The 13,366-nt window shown below is 35.3% G+C and overlaps 1 protein-coding gene across 1 annotated transcript; it reads left to right on the forward strand.

Moving 5' to 3' along the window:
• The first annotated feature begins 1,643 nt into the window (after positions 1–1,643).
• Positions 1,644–12,169, forward strand: LOC131535735 (hepatic and glial cell adhesion molecule-like). The gene is made up of 6 exons (XM_058768288.1): positions 1,644–1,847; positions 9,465–9,764; positions 9,919–10,203; positions 10,279–10,395; positions 10,813–10,892; positions 11,756–12,169. Exons 1-6 carry the CDS (start codon positions 1,781–1,783, stop codon positions 11,858–11,860), a joined length of 954 nt encoding a protein of 317 aa, XP_058624271.1. The 5' UTR covers positions 1,644–1,780; the 3' UTR covers positions 11,861–12,169.
• The last annotated feature ends 1,197 nt before the right edge of the window (positions 12,170–13,366 follow it).

Genomic DNA, 13,366 nt, shown 5'->3' on the forward strand with positions numbered 1-13,366 from the left:
CCCTGTTGTCACCTGAGAAGAAGAGTTTAGACATCAATGAAAGTCGTTGATGACAAATCAGAGGAAAGCAGTTAATGATGAACTACTGGGTAAATCTTCAAGGTCATTCAGAAGATCGCCATTCAACAGTAAAGGTACTCCTTCCGTGCAGGGAAAAGGAAAGATCTAAACAGAAATGTTTTGCATGGAATAGTGACAAAGAAGCTAGAGAAATTTTAACTGAGAAAAGATACATTCCTACAGTAACGTTATCAATAACTCCACCTTGGTTGTTTCCTGCAGTACTCATAGATTTTGATGTGCTAGAGTTAATTGAATTGAATTAGAGTTAATGAAAAAATCTGGAAACATTGTAGCTGTTGTTGAAGATAGACTACAAACTGTATATCAAACGTTTGTCCCAGTATATACTGATGGATCTAAAGATCCCAATACTGGGAGAACAGGTTTTGCTTTTAGTATTCCACCCTTAAACATTTCTGTTAATAGGAGAACAACAGATCATTTATCAGTATACACAGTAGAGATGATGGCAATAGCAGCAGTACAGTGGATAGAAGAGACTCAAATCAAAAAGGTTATACTTTGTACAGATTCATGTTCGGCATTAAAGTCATTGCAATCATTCACATCACACAGTCGACGGGATATAGTAAATGAGATATATGAAAATCTGTATAGATTTAAGAATATGAACATTATGATAATATTTATGTGGATATAGGGGGATAAAAGGTAATGAAAAGGTTGATAGTTTAGCAAAACAGGCTTTGGAAAATGAGGAGGTCATGAATATTTCACTTAGTAAATATGAAGCAAAAGCAGTAATTAAAGCATATACCACGAAGGAGTGGAAACATAAGTGGGATACAGTAAATACAGGACGTCATCTTTATGAAATACAACGAGAAGTAGGAGTAGTGAGGATAACTAAAAGAAGCATCAAAGAGGAAAATATTCTAACAAGGGTTGGACATACTATGCTGAATAAAACCTTAAAAATAATAAATAAACATCCAACGGGATTATGTGAGCACTGTGGAGTAGAGGAATCAGTAGAACATGTTATTTGTGTTTGTCAAAAGTATACTAATGAACGAGAAATAATGAGAAATGAACTTAGAAAGATGGGAATGGATGAATTAAAGCTTAAAAATATAGTTACTTATGGTTTAGAGAGTTTATTTATCTCAAGAGCAGGGCCGTCCTTTGGGCGGTGCAACTGGTGCGTTTTTTTAATAACATTTTATTATTATAAGTACTTGTAGATTTCAGTGTGAGATTTTTAAAAATTCTCAGCAGCACAGCTTGAACCCTTGAACTCCATCATAGTGTGATGGGGTTCAAGGGTGGAAGGAAGAAGACAGGGTCATTCAGGGACAGCATATCATTCCTTGCTCTGGCAAGCATGCCCTCATCCAGCTTGAGTTCCCAGTCTGTCTCTCCCCTTAGCCTCCCGTTCTGGTGGCTTTTTATCTGGTCCCTCCATGCCAATTACTGAAATGAGACACAGGTGTTATCATTTGCACTTGACGTACTTACGCACCGCTCGTCTCCTCTCTCTCTCCCGCTGCAGACCTCGCTGAATTTAGGTCCCCACCATGACACAAGTCCCCTTGAGTCTGTATGAATGTACATAACCATAACATCTTTGTTGCGGAGGCACTAAGGCACAAGAATGTAGGCGTCAAGGCAATTGAAACCCTGACTCAGTTATTTGAGATCGGGCACAGCCCAACATCAGCTCTGGCTGTACTTAAAAGTGATTTGTTGGCTGAGCATGGCAACAAATATGTATATGCCTCAGCCAACCGTGCCATTTGCCCAGATCTTCAGTTTTGCTACAGGTATGTGAAATTTTACTTTGTACAAATCATTAGCTTTGACAGATTTATGTAGTCAAAACAATCCACTTCATTTGCAGACAGGGGTGTAAAATACTTGAGTAATTTTACTTGATTACTGCAATAAGTATTATTTTGGGGGATTTGTACTTTATTCAAGTACAATTGATTGCCAAGAAAATAGCCTTGATGCTGGCATGGCGTTAAAAAGTGAATAAATGAATGAATAAATTAAAAAAAAAAACAGTACTTTATGATCCAGTATGCTTGAAAAGTGAACCATTGCTGGAGTCATTAGCTGTGTAATATATTGGCTGAATGCTCAAGATTGAGTGCAAATAAAATCAGTGATGAGAATTTAAATACAATTAATATTTTTGTGGTAATTTATTTTTTTATTTTTTATTAAATGTTACAAATCTCCAAAAAGTGTTTAAATGAACATTTGTATGTTAAATTAATTGTAATTCATGTTTAGTGATGTTCTTACCAGGCAGTGGATAAGTTGTATTTATAATATGTCATTATATGACACATTGAGTAGGAATTAGGAGTGTCAACGTGTATATATATATTTTTTATATTAATAATTACTTGATTTGCTCATTAATTAATCTAATTAGTCACAAATAATTATTTATCAATATTTGATGAGAACCCCCAAAAAATCTAAATGTCCCAAATAAACAATTAAAAGTTTAATTATCCTTTTAGACTGTGATGTTGAATAGATAACACAAAAAGTGGCCTTTCAAAATGTTAATGTTGTATGTTTTAATTCTATGACTCTCCTCATTAATTCAACACATTCTTGAATTTTGTCTGGAATGTTTCTGGCCTCTGCATCACATCTTGCTCTTCAAAGGGATAGTTCACCCCAAAATTAAAATTCTCTCATCATTTACTCCCCTTCATGTCACCCCAGATGTTTATCACTTTCTGTCTTCAGATGAACAAGCAACGATTTTTAGTCCATATAATGCAAAGGGGACAGGACCACTTCAGAAACCACACAAAGTGAACACGGCAGTCAAGTTTAAAATATTAGTATTTGTATTTTTCTTACATATGCCTATTGTTTCACTAAAGAAGACACTGATTCGTCAACAGGGGTTATATGAGTTACTGTCATATTCACTTTGTGTAATTTTTGAAGTGTAATTTTTGGACATCCCATACATTTGCATTATATGAAGAGAGATGTTTTTTTTTTTCTTCTAAAAATGTTTTTTTTGTGTGTGTTCATCAGATAAATGAAAGTCATATGAGGGTGGAAAGGATGGAGTTTCCTTTTAATCCCTTTCCCTGTCTTTATTTATTTATTTTTTTGTCTGTGTGTTCTGCTGTTCTGCATTTTAACTGTTGTTGTTGCACTAGATATACGTGTTTGACCTATGTCATTGCATTTTGTTTTGTTTTTTCCCTTTAACCAAACCTCAAACCTTGTCTGTCAGAAAAAAAAAGTACTTCTAATTTTTTAATACATGAGCACAAATTAAAAGTTGTACTTTTTTACTTTTGCTCAAGTTTTTTTTTTTTTTTGCCAGATACTTGTACTTTTAATCGAGTGAAATTTTCACTGTGTATCTGTACTTTCACTTGAGTAAAATTTTAGTACTTTTTACACCTCTGTTTGCAGACTTTATCAGAAGGTGAATAAGCAGGAGTTTGGAGAGTAAAGTGGGGAGGGAATGCTAGCAGCTTTGGAAAGGCAGGTAGAATCCTACAATACAGTTTATAATGACACCTGCAGCAAGCTTAAAATGTCCTCAGGAGGAACACCACTTGTAGCCATTTGTTCCCCGTTGATGAAACGAACACACAGTCTCTCTAATAGTGGAGATATGCGTTTCATGGATTCATCTGGTAACATGGACCGGGAGGACTGCAGGGTGTTTCTCCTCCTCAGACACAGGTCTTTCTCTAGGAATACTGATAACCCAGTCAGAAGATAAGACAATTAGTGAGGGCTTGGAGCTCCCGAAGTCCTTATTGAAAAATGATGCCTTTGGAGGGCGTGGTGAGGCAGGCCCTAGTGTGTTTCTTAAGGCCAAAGTATACTTCTTTTTTTCACAGTCGTAAGCACAGCCTTGCAAAGTATACTTCATTTGACTCGTACGCGTACACAGACGTTCGATGCATGCTCTTTGTGCCAAATTGCAATACGTCTCCTGACCTAACGGGCCAGTGTTTGCGCAATCTCTCGCCATGAGTTAAAACCCATATAAATATCTTTGTTTTCTTTCATGCTACAGTTGTACAAATTAGGATATTTTCGAACCTCTTGAACAATCTCTCGTCTATGTAGCCCTCCATTGTCGCTGTATAGCTGGGTCATTCTTACTATTTGGTGCCATTTCAGCTTGGTAACTTTCCATATATATATTTTTTTAATTTCCATGATGTAACCATTTTATCTGAAGAAGGGCTTGTTACACTATAAGAAAAATATATTGGTCCAGCTCAGGATATTATTCTTTAATAATTTTTCACTAAATTCTTCACACGTGCAAGGGAACAGGGTGGACAGGACATAACAGGGTGGACATCACATCACTAAACAACAGTATATTTCAACATGTTGCCTAATACAAGAAGCATATTGTCACAATTTACAATTACTACAACAGATAAATGGTTCTGTATATAAAATGTATATATAAGGCCTTTTATCACATTAAAGTAAGTTGTTCTTATACCTACACTGTAAAAAATGACCGTGATTTTAACGGTAAAAAACTGTGAAAAAGCTACGGTAAAAACCTGTTAAATTATTAACGGTAAGTTCCCCTAATATATACGGTGAAAAACTGTAATATACATTTCAGACAATTTTACGGTGAAATACCGCTTTTGGAAGTGAAAAAGAATGTAAAATTTACAGGGAAAAACCGTAAATTGACGTTCCCAGAATTCCCTGCGTTGCATTTCAAATTTTGTTTGAATTTGATGCTTTTTCTTTGAAATAACTAGGTTTCTTCTTAGTTTTTTTATCAGTTATGTTTATTAGGGTTGTATGTTACATCTAACGTTGTTAAATTAATGTTTATTGCATATTTCAGTTTAATGAGTCTCACCATGATGGTGTTTAGTGCTTGTGTGAATGACACTGTGCACCTTCTATATATGTTATTATTTAAAAGCTGCTTGTGATGGGCTTTGGTTCATGTGATTCTCATCACCACCTGCATTTGGTGATTATCAGTGTATTTAAAAGGAACAAAACATATTTCAGTACTTCAATAGGTTGGTATATTAACATTATATCAGTTAATGAAATTACAGTATTTAACTGTAAATTTAAGTTAAAACCGTAAAACCTCAAACATTGCTACCGTATATTTTAGCTGTTGGTTTTTTGGCTGTGCCTCCAGTCTGCTTTTAGGAAGTAGACAGGGGGCCTCAACTTATGTTAAGGGAGATGAGGAGGCCTGATCATTTTTTTTAATGTCCAAATAGAGTGTGCAGCTTCACCATATACTGTAGTTTTGAAATGTCTGCACATTCCATTCTCATGCAGGCCTCTACACACAGGCAGATACAAGACTATATTAGGAGAATAACTTGATACATAAATGGATTCAGTTCAGGGACACTACATCTTTTAAAGACTTTAAGCGTAATAGACTAATTATGTGTGTGTGTGTGTAACGTGTGTACAGAGCATGTGAGCATGTGCATTAGGAGGGTTACCAAACTCTTTTGAGGGAGGCTTCACATGCAAGATTAACCATTGGATGCAGAACATGGGTCTAAAGTGACCTAAAGTGACTGAGTTTTTTTTTTCTGTATCTTTTCAAGAAATTAATTTCATCATTCAGAATTCAATTGTGAATTCATCATTCACAAATCCTTATTTAAATTGGTCTTTCTTACTTTTTGAATAAAAATTGTTGTTGTGTCACTACCCTTCTAATGCACTACATGGGTCTAAAATGAACCGCATTCATTTCCTATGTTATTTCAGTCATGGATGAGTGTTTCTTTGATAAATATCTGAAATAAATGTTTTTCTATCATTTATTATTCCAGATAGTCTTTAAATACAGGTGCATCTCAACAAATTAGAATATGGTGACATGCTAATCAACTCAAAACACCTGCAAAGGTTTCCTGAGCCTTCAAAATGGTCTCTCAGTTTGGTTCACTAGGCTACACAATCATGGGGAAGACTGCTGATCTGACAGTTGTCCAGAAGACAATCATTGACACCCTTCACAAGGAGGGAAGCCACAAACATTCATTGCCAAAGAAGCTGGCTGTTCACAGAGTGCTGTATCCAAGCATGTTAACAGAAAGTTGAGTGGAAGGAGAAAGTGTGGAAGAAAAAGATGCACAACCAACCGAGAAAAACGCAGCCTTAAGAGGATTGTCAAGCAAAATCGATTCAAGAATTTGGGTGAACTTCACAAGGAATGGACTGAGGCTGGGGTCAAGGCATCAAGAGCCATCACACACAGACGTGTCAAGGAATTTGGCTACATTTCTCGTATTCCTCTTGTTAAGCCACTCTTGAACCACAGACAACGTCAGAGGCGTCTTACCTGGGCTAAGGAGAAGAAGAACTGGACTGTTGCCCAGTGGTCCAAAGTCCTCTTTTCAGATGAGAGCAAGTTTTGTATTTCATTTGGAAACCAAGGTCCTAGAGTCTGGAGGAATGGTGGAGAAGCTCATAGCCCAAGCTGCTTGAAGTCCAGTGTTAAGTTTCCACAGTCTGTGATGATTTGGGGTGCAATGTCATCTGCTGGTGTTGGTTCATTGTGTTTTTTGAAAACTAAAGTCACTGCACCCGTTTACCAAGAAATTTTGGAGCACTTCATGCTTCCTTCTGCTGACCAGCTTTTTGAAGATGCTGATTTCATTTTCCAGCAGGATTTAGCACCTGCCCACACTGCCAATAGCACCAAAAGATGGTTAAATGACCATGGTGTTTGTGTGCTTGACTGGCCAGCAAACTCACCTGACCTGAACCCCATAGAGAATCTATAGGGTATTGTCAAGAGGAAAATGAGAAACAAGAGACCAACAAATGCAGATGAGCTGAAGGCCACTGTCAAAGAAACTTGGGCTTCCATACCACCTCAGCAGTGCCACAAACTGATCACCTCCATGCCACGCCAAATTGAGGCAGCAATTAAAGCAAAAGGAGCCCCTACCAAGTATTGAGTACATATACGGTAAATGAACATACTTTCCAGAATGCCAACAATTCACTAAAAATTTTTTTTTTTTTTATTGGTCTTATGAAGTATTCTAATTTGTTGAGATAGTGAATTGGTGGGTTTTTGTTAAATGTGAGCCAAAATCATCACAATTAAAAGAACCAAAGACTTAAACTACGTAAGTCTGTGTGCATTGAGTTTCACAATTTGAGTTAAATTACTGAAATAAATGAACTTTTCCACGACATTCTAATTCATTGAGATGCACCTGTAGAGTTAACTGATAAATGGCGCCATCTGGTGGAGGTCGAACAGCAGGTATAACAGCCTCAGTACTTGGAGCAAGACACCAGAGTACTATTTTATTCCATTTTTATTTTCTTTTTTGTTACTAACATTAGACTTGAAAGTCATAAAATTCATAAAGTGAAATAAAACTCAATGTGAAATTTGTGTGACTGCATGTGAAGTGATGACTGTGATTATCTCAGTTATATGTAAGATGACTGCATTTCTCATGGATGTACAGTATCAGGATGTTGTTTGTAAGATGGTCATTAGGCTGTTCAAGTTCATGTACATTCACACAATTATAGCATACTATACTTTCAGACACTTAGACCCTCCTCATGAATATTAGCCATTTTAAAAGATGGAAGATTCATTATTTTTCCACTGACTCTAATGTTATTAATTCCTTTTCTTTTTTTTTCCCTTTTTTTTTCTTTTCATATTTACAGTTTGGTTTTGACCAAACCTGACATATAAGTCACTGCACTGGAAACCTACTAAAACCATTAGATGATGTCTTCTAGCTATAACATAAAAACAGTAAAAAGTCAGTGGAATGAAAGGGTTAAAGGCCACTGAGTTTTGTTTGTTTTTTTGTTTTTTTCCCTTAGTGGGTGGAAATTTCACACCATCCTTTACTTGCAACAAATGAGAGTTACCTAACAACACCTCTCATTATACAGCTAGTATTCAATTATTTAACAATAAAATGTGGGTGGGGACAAATATTTCTGAGTAATATAATTGAAGACTGTGTGCAGACAAAGGGAAGCGTTTTACCTTTATTAAGCCAAACAAATACAGCCTTTGAAAAAAACAAACAAACAAAAAAACAACAACTTCTAAATCAAACAAACAAATTCTAAATCCTAAGACATTCTTATGATCAATGTGTTGCTATTGTTTCTTTCCATCTTTGTGAGAAAAAGTTTCTCATCATGTAAGTTTTAGATGAAAGGGTCTTAAAAAGCTCATAACAGCAGGACAGGAAAAAAAAAAAAAAAACTCTCCACCTACAAACTAAACACACATGCAGTGAATAAACTCTCATCTACAAGATGTTTGTCCACCAACAGATCAAACCACATTTCTGATGCCAACCGCAGCAGTTTTCAGTTTGACTCAGAAGCTGAATCTGGTACTGTGAGATGACGGACGGTTTTATAATTAGTTCCACACACAGCAATTGAAAATGTAATAAACATATGCAACCCATTTTGAAATCACAAAGGTTAGCCTCAATTTTTCTATGAAATGTAGTTTATCTAATACTCATATATTCTATATAATATTCTACTTTTAGCCATTTAACAGTCTGAAAACTATCTTTCAAAAAGTATGTGTATGTGTAACTGATAAAAATGATTTAAAAAGTTTATTCCATTAAAAACAGTTCAAATGAAATTAAAAACAGTGTTAATAAGGGCCAGAAGAACTATAACTTAAAATCATATGCAAATACAGCATCTGAAGGAGGGTCAAACTCATTCGTGGGTGGATTCACTTATAGGTTGAGGGTTTATAGTGAATAGTTTTATTTGATCAGACACTGAACAACTGAAATGTCTCACATGTTTGTTTTGTTCAGTTTTTGCTGGTGGAGTCCGACTGGTAAGTTATAAAAACATTTCCATTGCTTATAATTGCTTTCCATTTCAGAGCAATAAAGCTGCTACAGTTCAAAATAGATCATTTTCTTTTGCTGCTATCTGCATCAGATGAGTAATTATTGTGAGATCTACTAACTTTGCATTTATTATTTTACATTAAAATTTTCAGCAGGGCATAAAAGTAATAATTACTTTTATGACCTCGTTGTGGATGGTTAAGCTCTGCACGGAGGCTCAGAAAGCCAAAACCACTGAGCTGCTTTTAAATATTAGACTTTTTTATATTTAATCCTTGTCTTTTTTCACCCTGAGGTTATCATGTATTTGTTTTCAGTAAATTATGCAATTTTACACACTGAGTTAGCTCCAGATCATTTTAAAACAAATTAAAGACCAAATGATTGCTTCACATCACGTTTCATTTTGTCTCTCTGCTGCTGTTGTGATGTTCTTTCAGTTCACATTTCAATAGCAGCTGTTTTCTGGCTTTGTACGACAACAGGAGTCTTAATCTGTGAAGAAAACAAACAAACAAAAAACCTCTTCATATTCTCCAGGTGTGTTTGGTGATTCAGTGTCGATGTCAGTGATGGAGGGAGATTCTGTCAATTTAAACACAGATGTTACTAAAATACATAAACACGATGATATACTCTGGTATTTTGGACCAAATCTTGTAGCTAAAATCTTCTCCACATTTGATGGTCCTGATGGGAGATTCAGAAACAGACTGAAACTGAACAATCAAACTAGATCTCTGACCATCACAAACATCACAACTGAACACGCTGGACTCTATCGACTAGAGACAGATGGAGAGAACTTTTCATCAAAAACTTTTAATGTTTCTGTCTATGGTGAGTAGAAACACTGTTCGTCCTGACCTTCTCATATTCTTATTTGAGATTTACATAATCAAATGACACACTAAACATTCATCCTGCACCCAGAACTGAAAAAAGGCTGTTGTGTTGCTTTATTCAGATTTCTGTATATTCTCATATTTTGCAGCTCGTCTGCCTGTTCCTAACATTACCAGAGTCTGTTCTGCATCATCATCACAGCAGAATTGTTCATTGTTGTGTTCAGTGGTGAATGTGGGTCATGTGACTCTCTCCTGGTACAAAGGAAACAGTTTATTGTCCAGCATCAGTGTGTCTGATCTCAGCATCAGTCTCTCTCTACCTCTGGAGGTGGAATATCAGGATAACAACACCTACAGCTGTGTGCTCAACAATCCCATCAGAAACCAGACGAGACATCTGGGCATCAGTCAACTCTGTCACACATGTTCAGGTAAGCAGCTCTGCTTTTAAGTTCACATTCACTTACATTAATGTCTCTCTTCATCATCAAAACACTCTCCTTCAGATCTTCCAGAAGGCTCAGGCTCTCTGATAGTGTTGACTTCTGCTGGATCTCTGTTGATTGTAGCTGCAGTCGGGATGTGCTGCATTTGCTGGAAACACAGAAAAACTGATAAAAAAGGCAAATATTATCTACTCCTTTTAACAAGTATTAAAACAAAAAATAGTATATTTTAAAAATAAATTCTGCTTCAATTCATTAATATTTAGCATTTATCGCCTTATATATAAAGAACAAAGTAATAGTTACTGGAGTTGACAATTATAATAATACTGGTCAAATTCATATCACTCACAAAAAACAAATACTATTTTTAGCATACTCTGCTGGAGTCTTTTTATGTGTATGTGTGAAAGAAAAACAAAATGTCATATTAAATTTGGTAATGCAGTTTAAAGAAAAAGTGCAGTGTTAAACCTACTCAGTTTTATGCATTTAATGCTTCAACTTTGACAGCCCTAATAAATAATTGTAAAAAATAAATTAATTAATTAAGACTGAGATTGTTGTTTTAATCTGTTACTGTTTTTCATACAGTTCATACCTGTGAAGACGTGATCACTTTTGCTGTTATGTTACACGATTCAACATCCTATGAAAAAAACGCACATAAATCAGTAAGATAATTCATTCCTAATTTGTTGATTATCACTGTTTCATTTCATCTGTATTTGTGTTTTCATATGTATACTGACCGATCACACACAATTACACACATCAGACATGTGGAGAAGCCATAAGGTCTTCATTCAGGATGAGAAACTCTGATATGAGAGTCCGAACAACTGATAAAAACATCACAACAATCTTAGATCTGTTTTGAACTGTTTTCACTTGTAAACAGTGCTTGATCTGTGCAGATTTCTCTCCTGATTCAGACAGGATTACTTTTCTTTTTCCTTTTTTTTACTGGAGGACCAAAAGTATGAATAGAGAACTCCTATTTTAGCCACAAAGAATGGTTTGAAGTTAAAAACCTCTTGATGATGGGTTTGTTTATTACAAAATTGCAGCTTTTCCTTTAAAATTGCCACTCTTCAGAGCAATGACAGCCACACAAAAACTCAAATATAACAGAAACTCTTCTAAATCTCCAACATAACTAAATATTAAACACTCATAAACCTTTCCTTTCACTCAAAACACATTAAATAACTTAATTTCAACACACTCTCCTTAATCACTGGTTATAACACTGACCAAATAACTTGCATAAATAGGCTCTGAATCGTGTGAAATCCTTATGTGAGAACTGAAGTCAGGAAGTCAAATGCAATGTGAGAACTAAAGAAATGCGGCACAGGTCTATATTGACACCATGTCTACAACAGCTAGAGACTGTCAAACTTAAACTGTTGTTACTATGTGACGTCATTACTTGATGACTAATGTAACATAGCCCCTGAAGTAAAACCACTGACAATCCAATGTCAATCTGCTTCATGTTAGCTTATTTTATTCTATGTGTTTATTTTTATAGAAACTTGAAGAGGATGTTCATGTGGTGTATATGCGCCTTTTGCCAGAAGATGATCTTAAACCTTTATCAGATCCAGCTGTGTCATCCTCTTCAGCAGGAACTTAAGATTCTGAGTCTATGGTTTTAGGATTGGTGAGAATCACCACATGTACCTGTATATTGACTTCAACAAAAATAAAGCAAATGTTATGACTAATAACTTTTTTTAGTTATTATTATAAAAGTATGATATTCAGAGATGGACTTGTGTCCCTAAATGCAGTTCGGTGGAAAAACATCTTCTGCATGAGCAGTCAGTCTATTACTGGATGTTTCTGGTTGATGTCAGTTTGTGAGCGTGTGTCTGAGGTGTGAATAGCGTGTGGTTAAAGGGAATTGTTTTTTTCCATTCCTGCTAGTATGAAAAAAAAAAGATTGACTTCTGCCCTACACAAAACAGCTTTACTATGAAATATAAAGTACATAATACAAGTGAAGAGTTCAGATGCCTCTTTTCTTTAACATTGGCATTTTTCTGGCTACTATGTATAGGTTTCTATGTGAAGGATCTGAGGATCCTCAAATGCAGTCTGTGTGTGTTTTGCTTCAAGAGAGCAATACATTTGTGTTTTACTTTCTTTTATATTCATTTATTCATTCATTTATTCTTCATTCGTATATTCAATTATAATAATTTATTATTTAATCATTTTTATTATTCCATTTAATCATATAATCGTTTGTAATAATCATAATTGTCATTTATATACCTATTTCATTGATTCATTAATTGATTAGTCATTTATATTATATTCTTGTTTATTTTATTTTTCCATTGTCGTTTATTCTTATGACTGTGTAGTTCCGAGGGCTGTTTGTCTTCATGAATAAGAAATACAATGGAATGTTTATGGAAACTCAAGGTTTATGGATGTTGTTTTGAAGCAATTTTGGTATAACAATACTTGCTGAATTTGTGTTCGCCAGACGAAGTCTGAGCATTGAGACATACACAACTAAGACTATTCAATAAACTCTGCTCCTTTTTATCATCACTTCGTCTCCTGCTTCTGCTCTTCATGGCTTTTTCCTCAGTCAGCTTCTTGGCTGATAGAAGACTGTTAATAGACGGATGAGAGTTAAATCAATGTTTCAAACAACAACAAAACAATTGAACAAAAAACAGATAAGACAAAAAGTATTCACTGATAATATCTGAACATGTAGGCTATCCAAATCCAAATGTAATAAAATTAATTTGTGTGATGACAATTTCTTAGCAACTACGGATTGTTACATATAGGGCTATAGTCATACAGTGGCTACAAAATGGTATTACAGATAATAAATTGTGCAGAATTTTTATCTTAACAGTCAATTTACAAATAATGCGTTCAGATTTATGGAACTCACGATGCGCTGAATCTCCATAAATTGGTGTCGTTACTATTGACAACCAATTTGAATGTGACAAGTAACTGGTGACTGAAAATAAATTATATATACTAATATATATATGGGGGGAGGGGGCGTCAATAGGGATTTCGCCAAGGGCGTCAAAATGGCTAGAAACGGCCCTGACTGGCCATTTTAGCGAGTTATGTAACGGAGGTCGGAGCCAGCTCCAAATGG

Source organism: Onychostoma macrolepis, unplaced genomic scaffold, assembly GCF_012432095.1.
Source record: "Onychostoma macrolepis isolate SWU-2019 unplaced genomic scaffold, ASM1243209v1 Scaffold8, whole genome shotgun sequence".
NCBI lineage: Eukaryota > Metazoa > Chordata > Actinopteri > Cypriniformes > Cyprinidae > Onychostoma > Onychostoma macrolepis.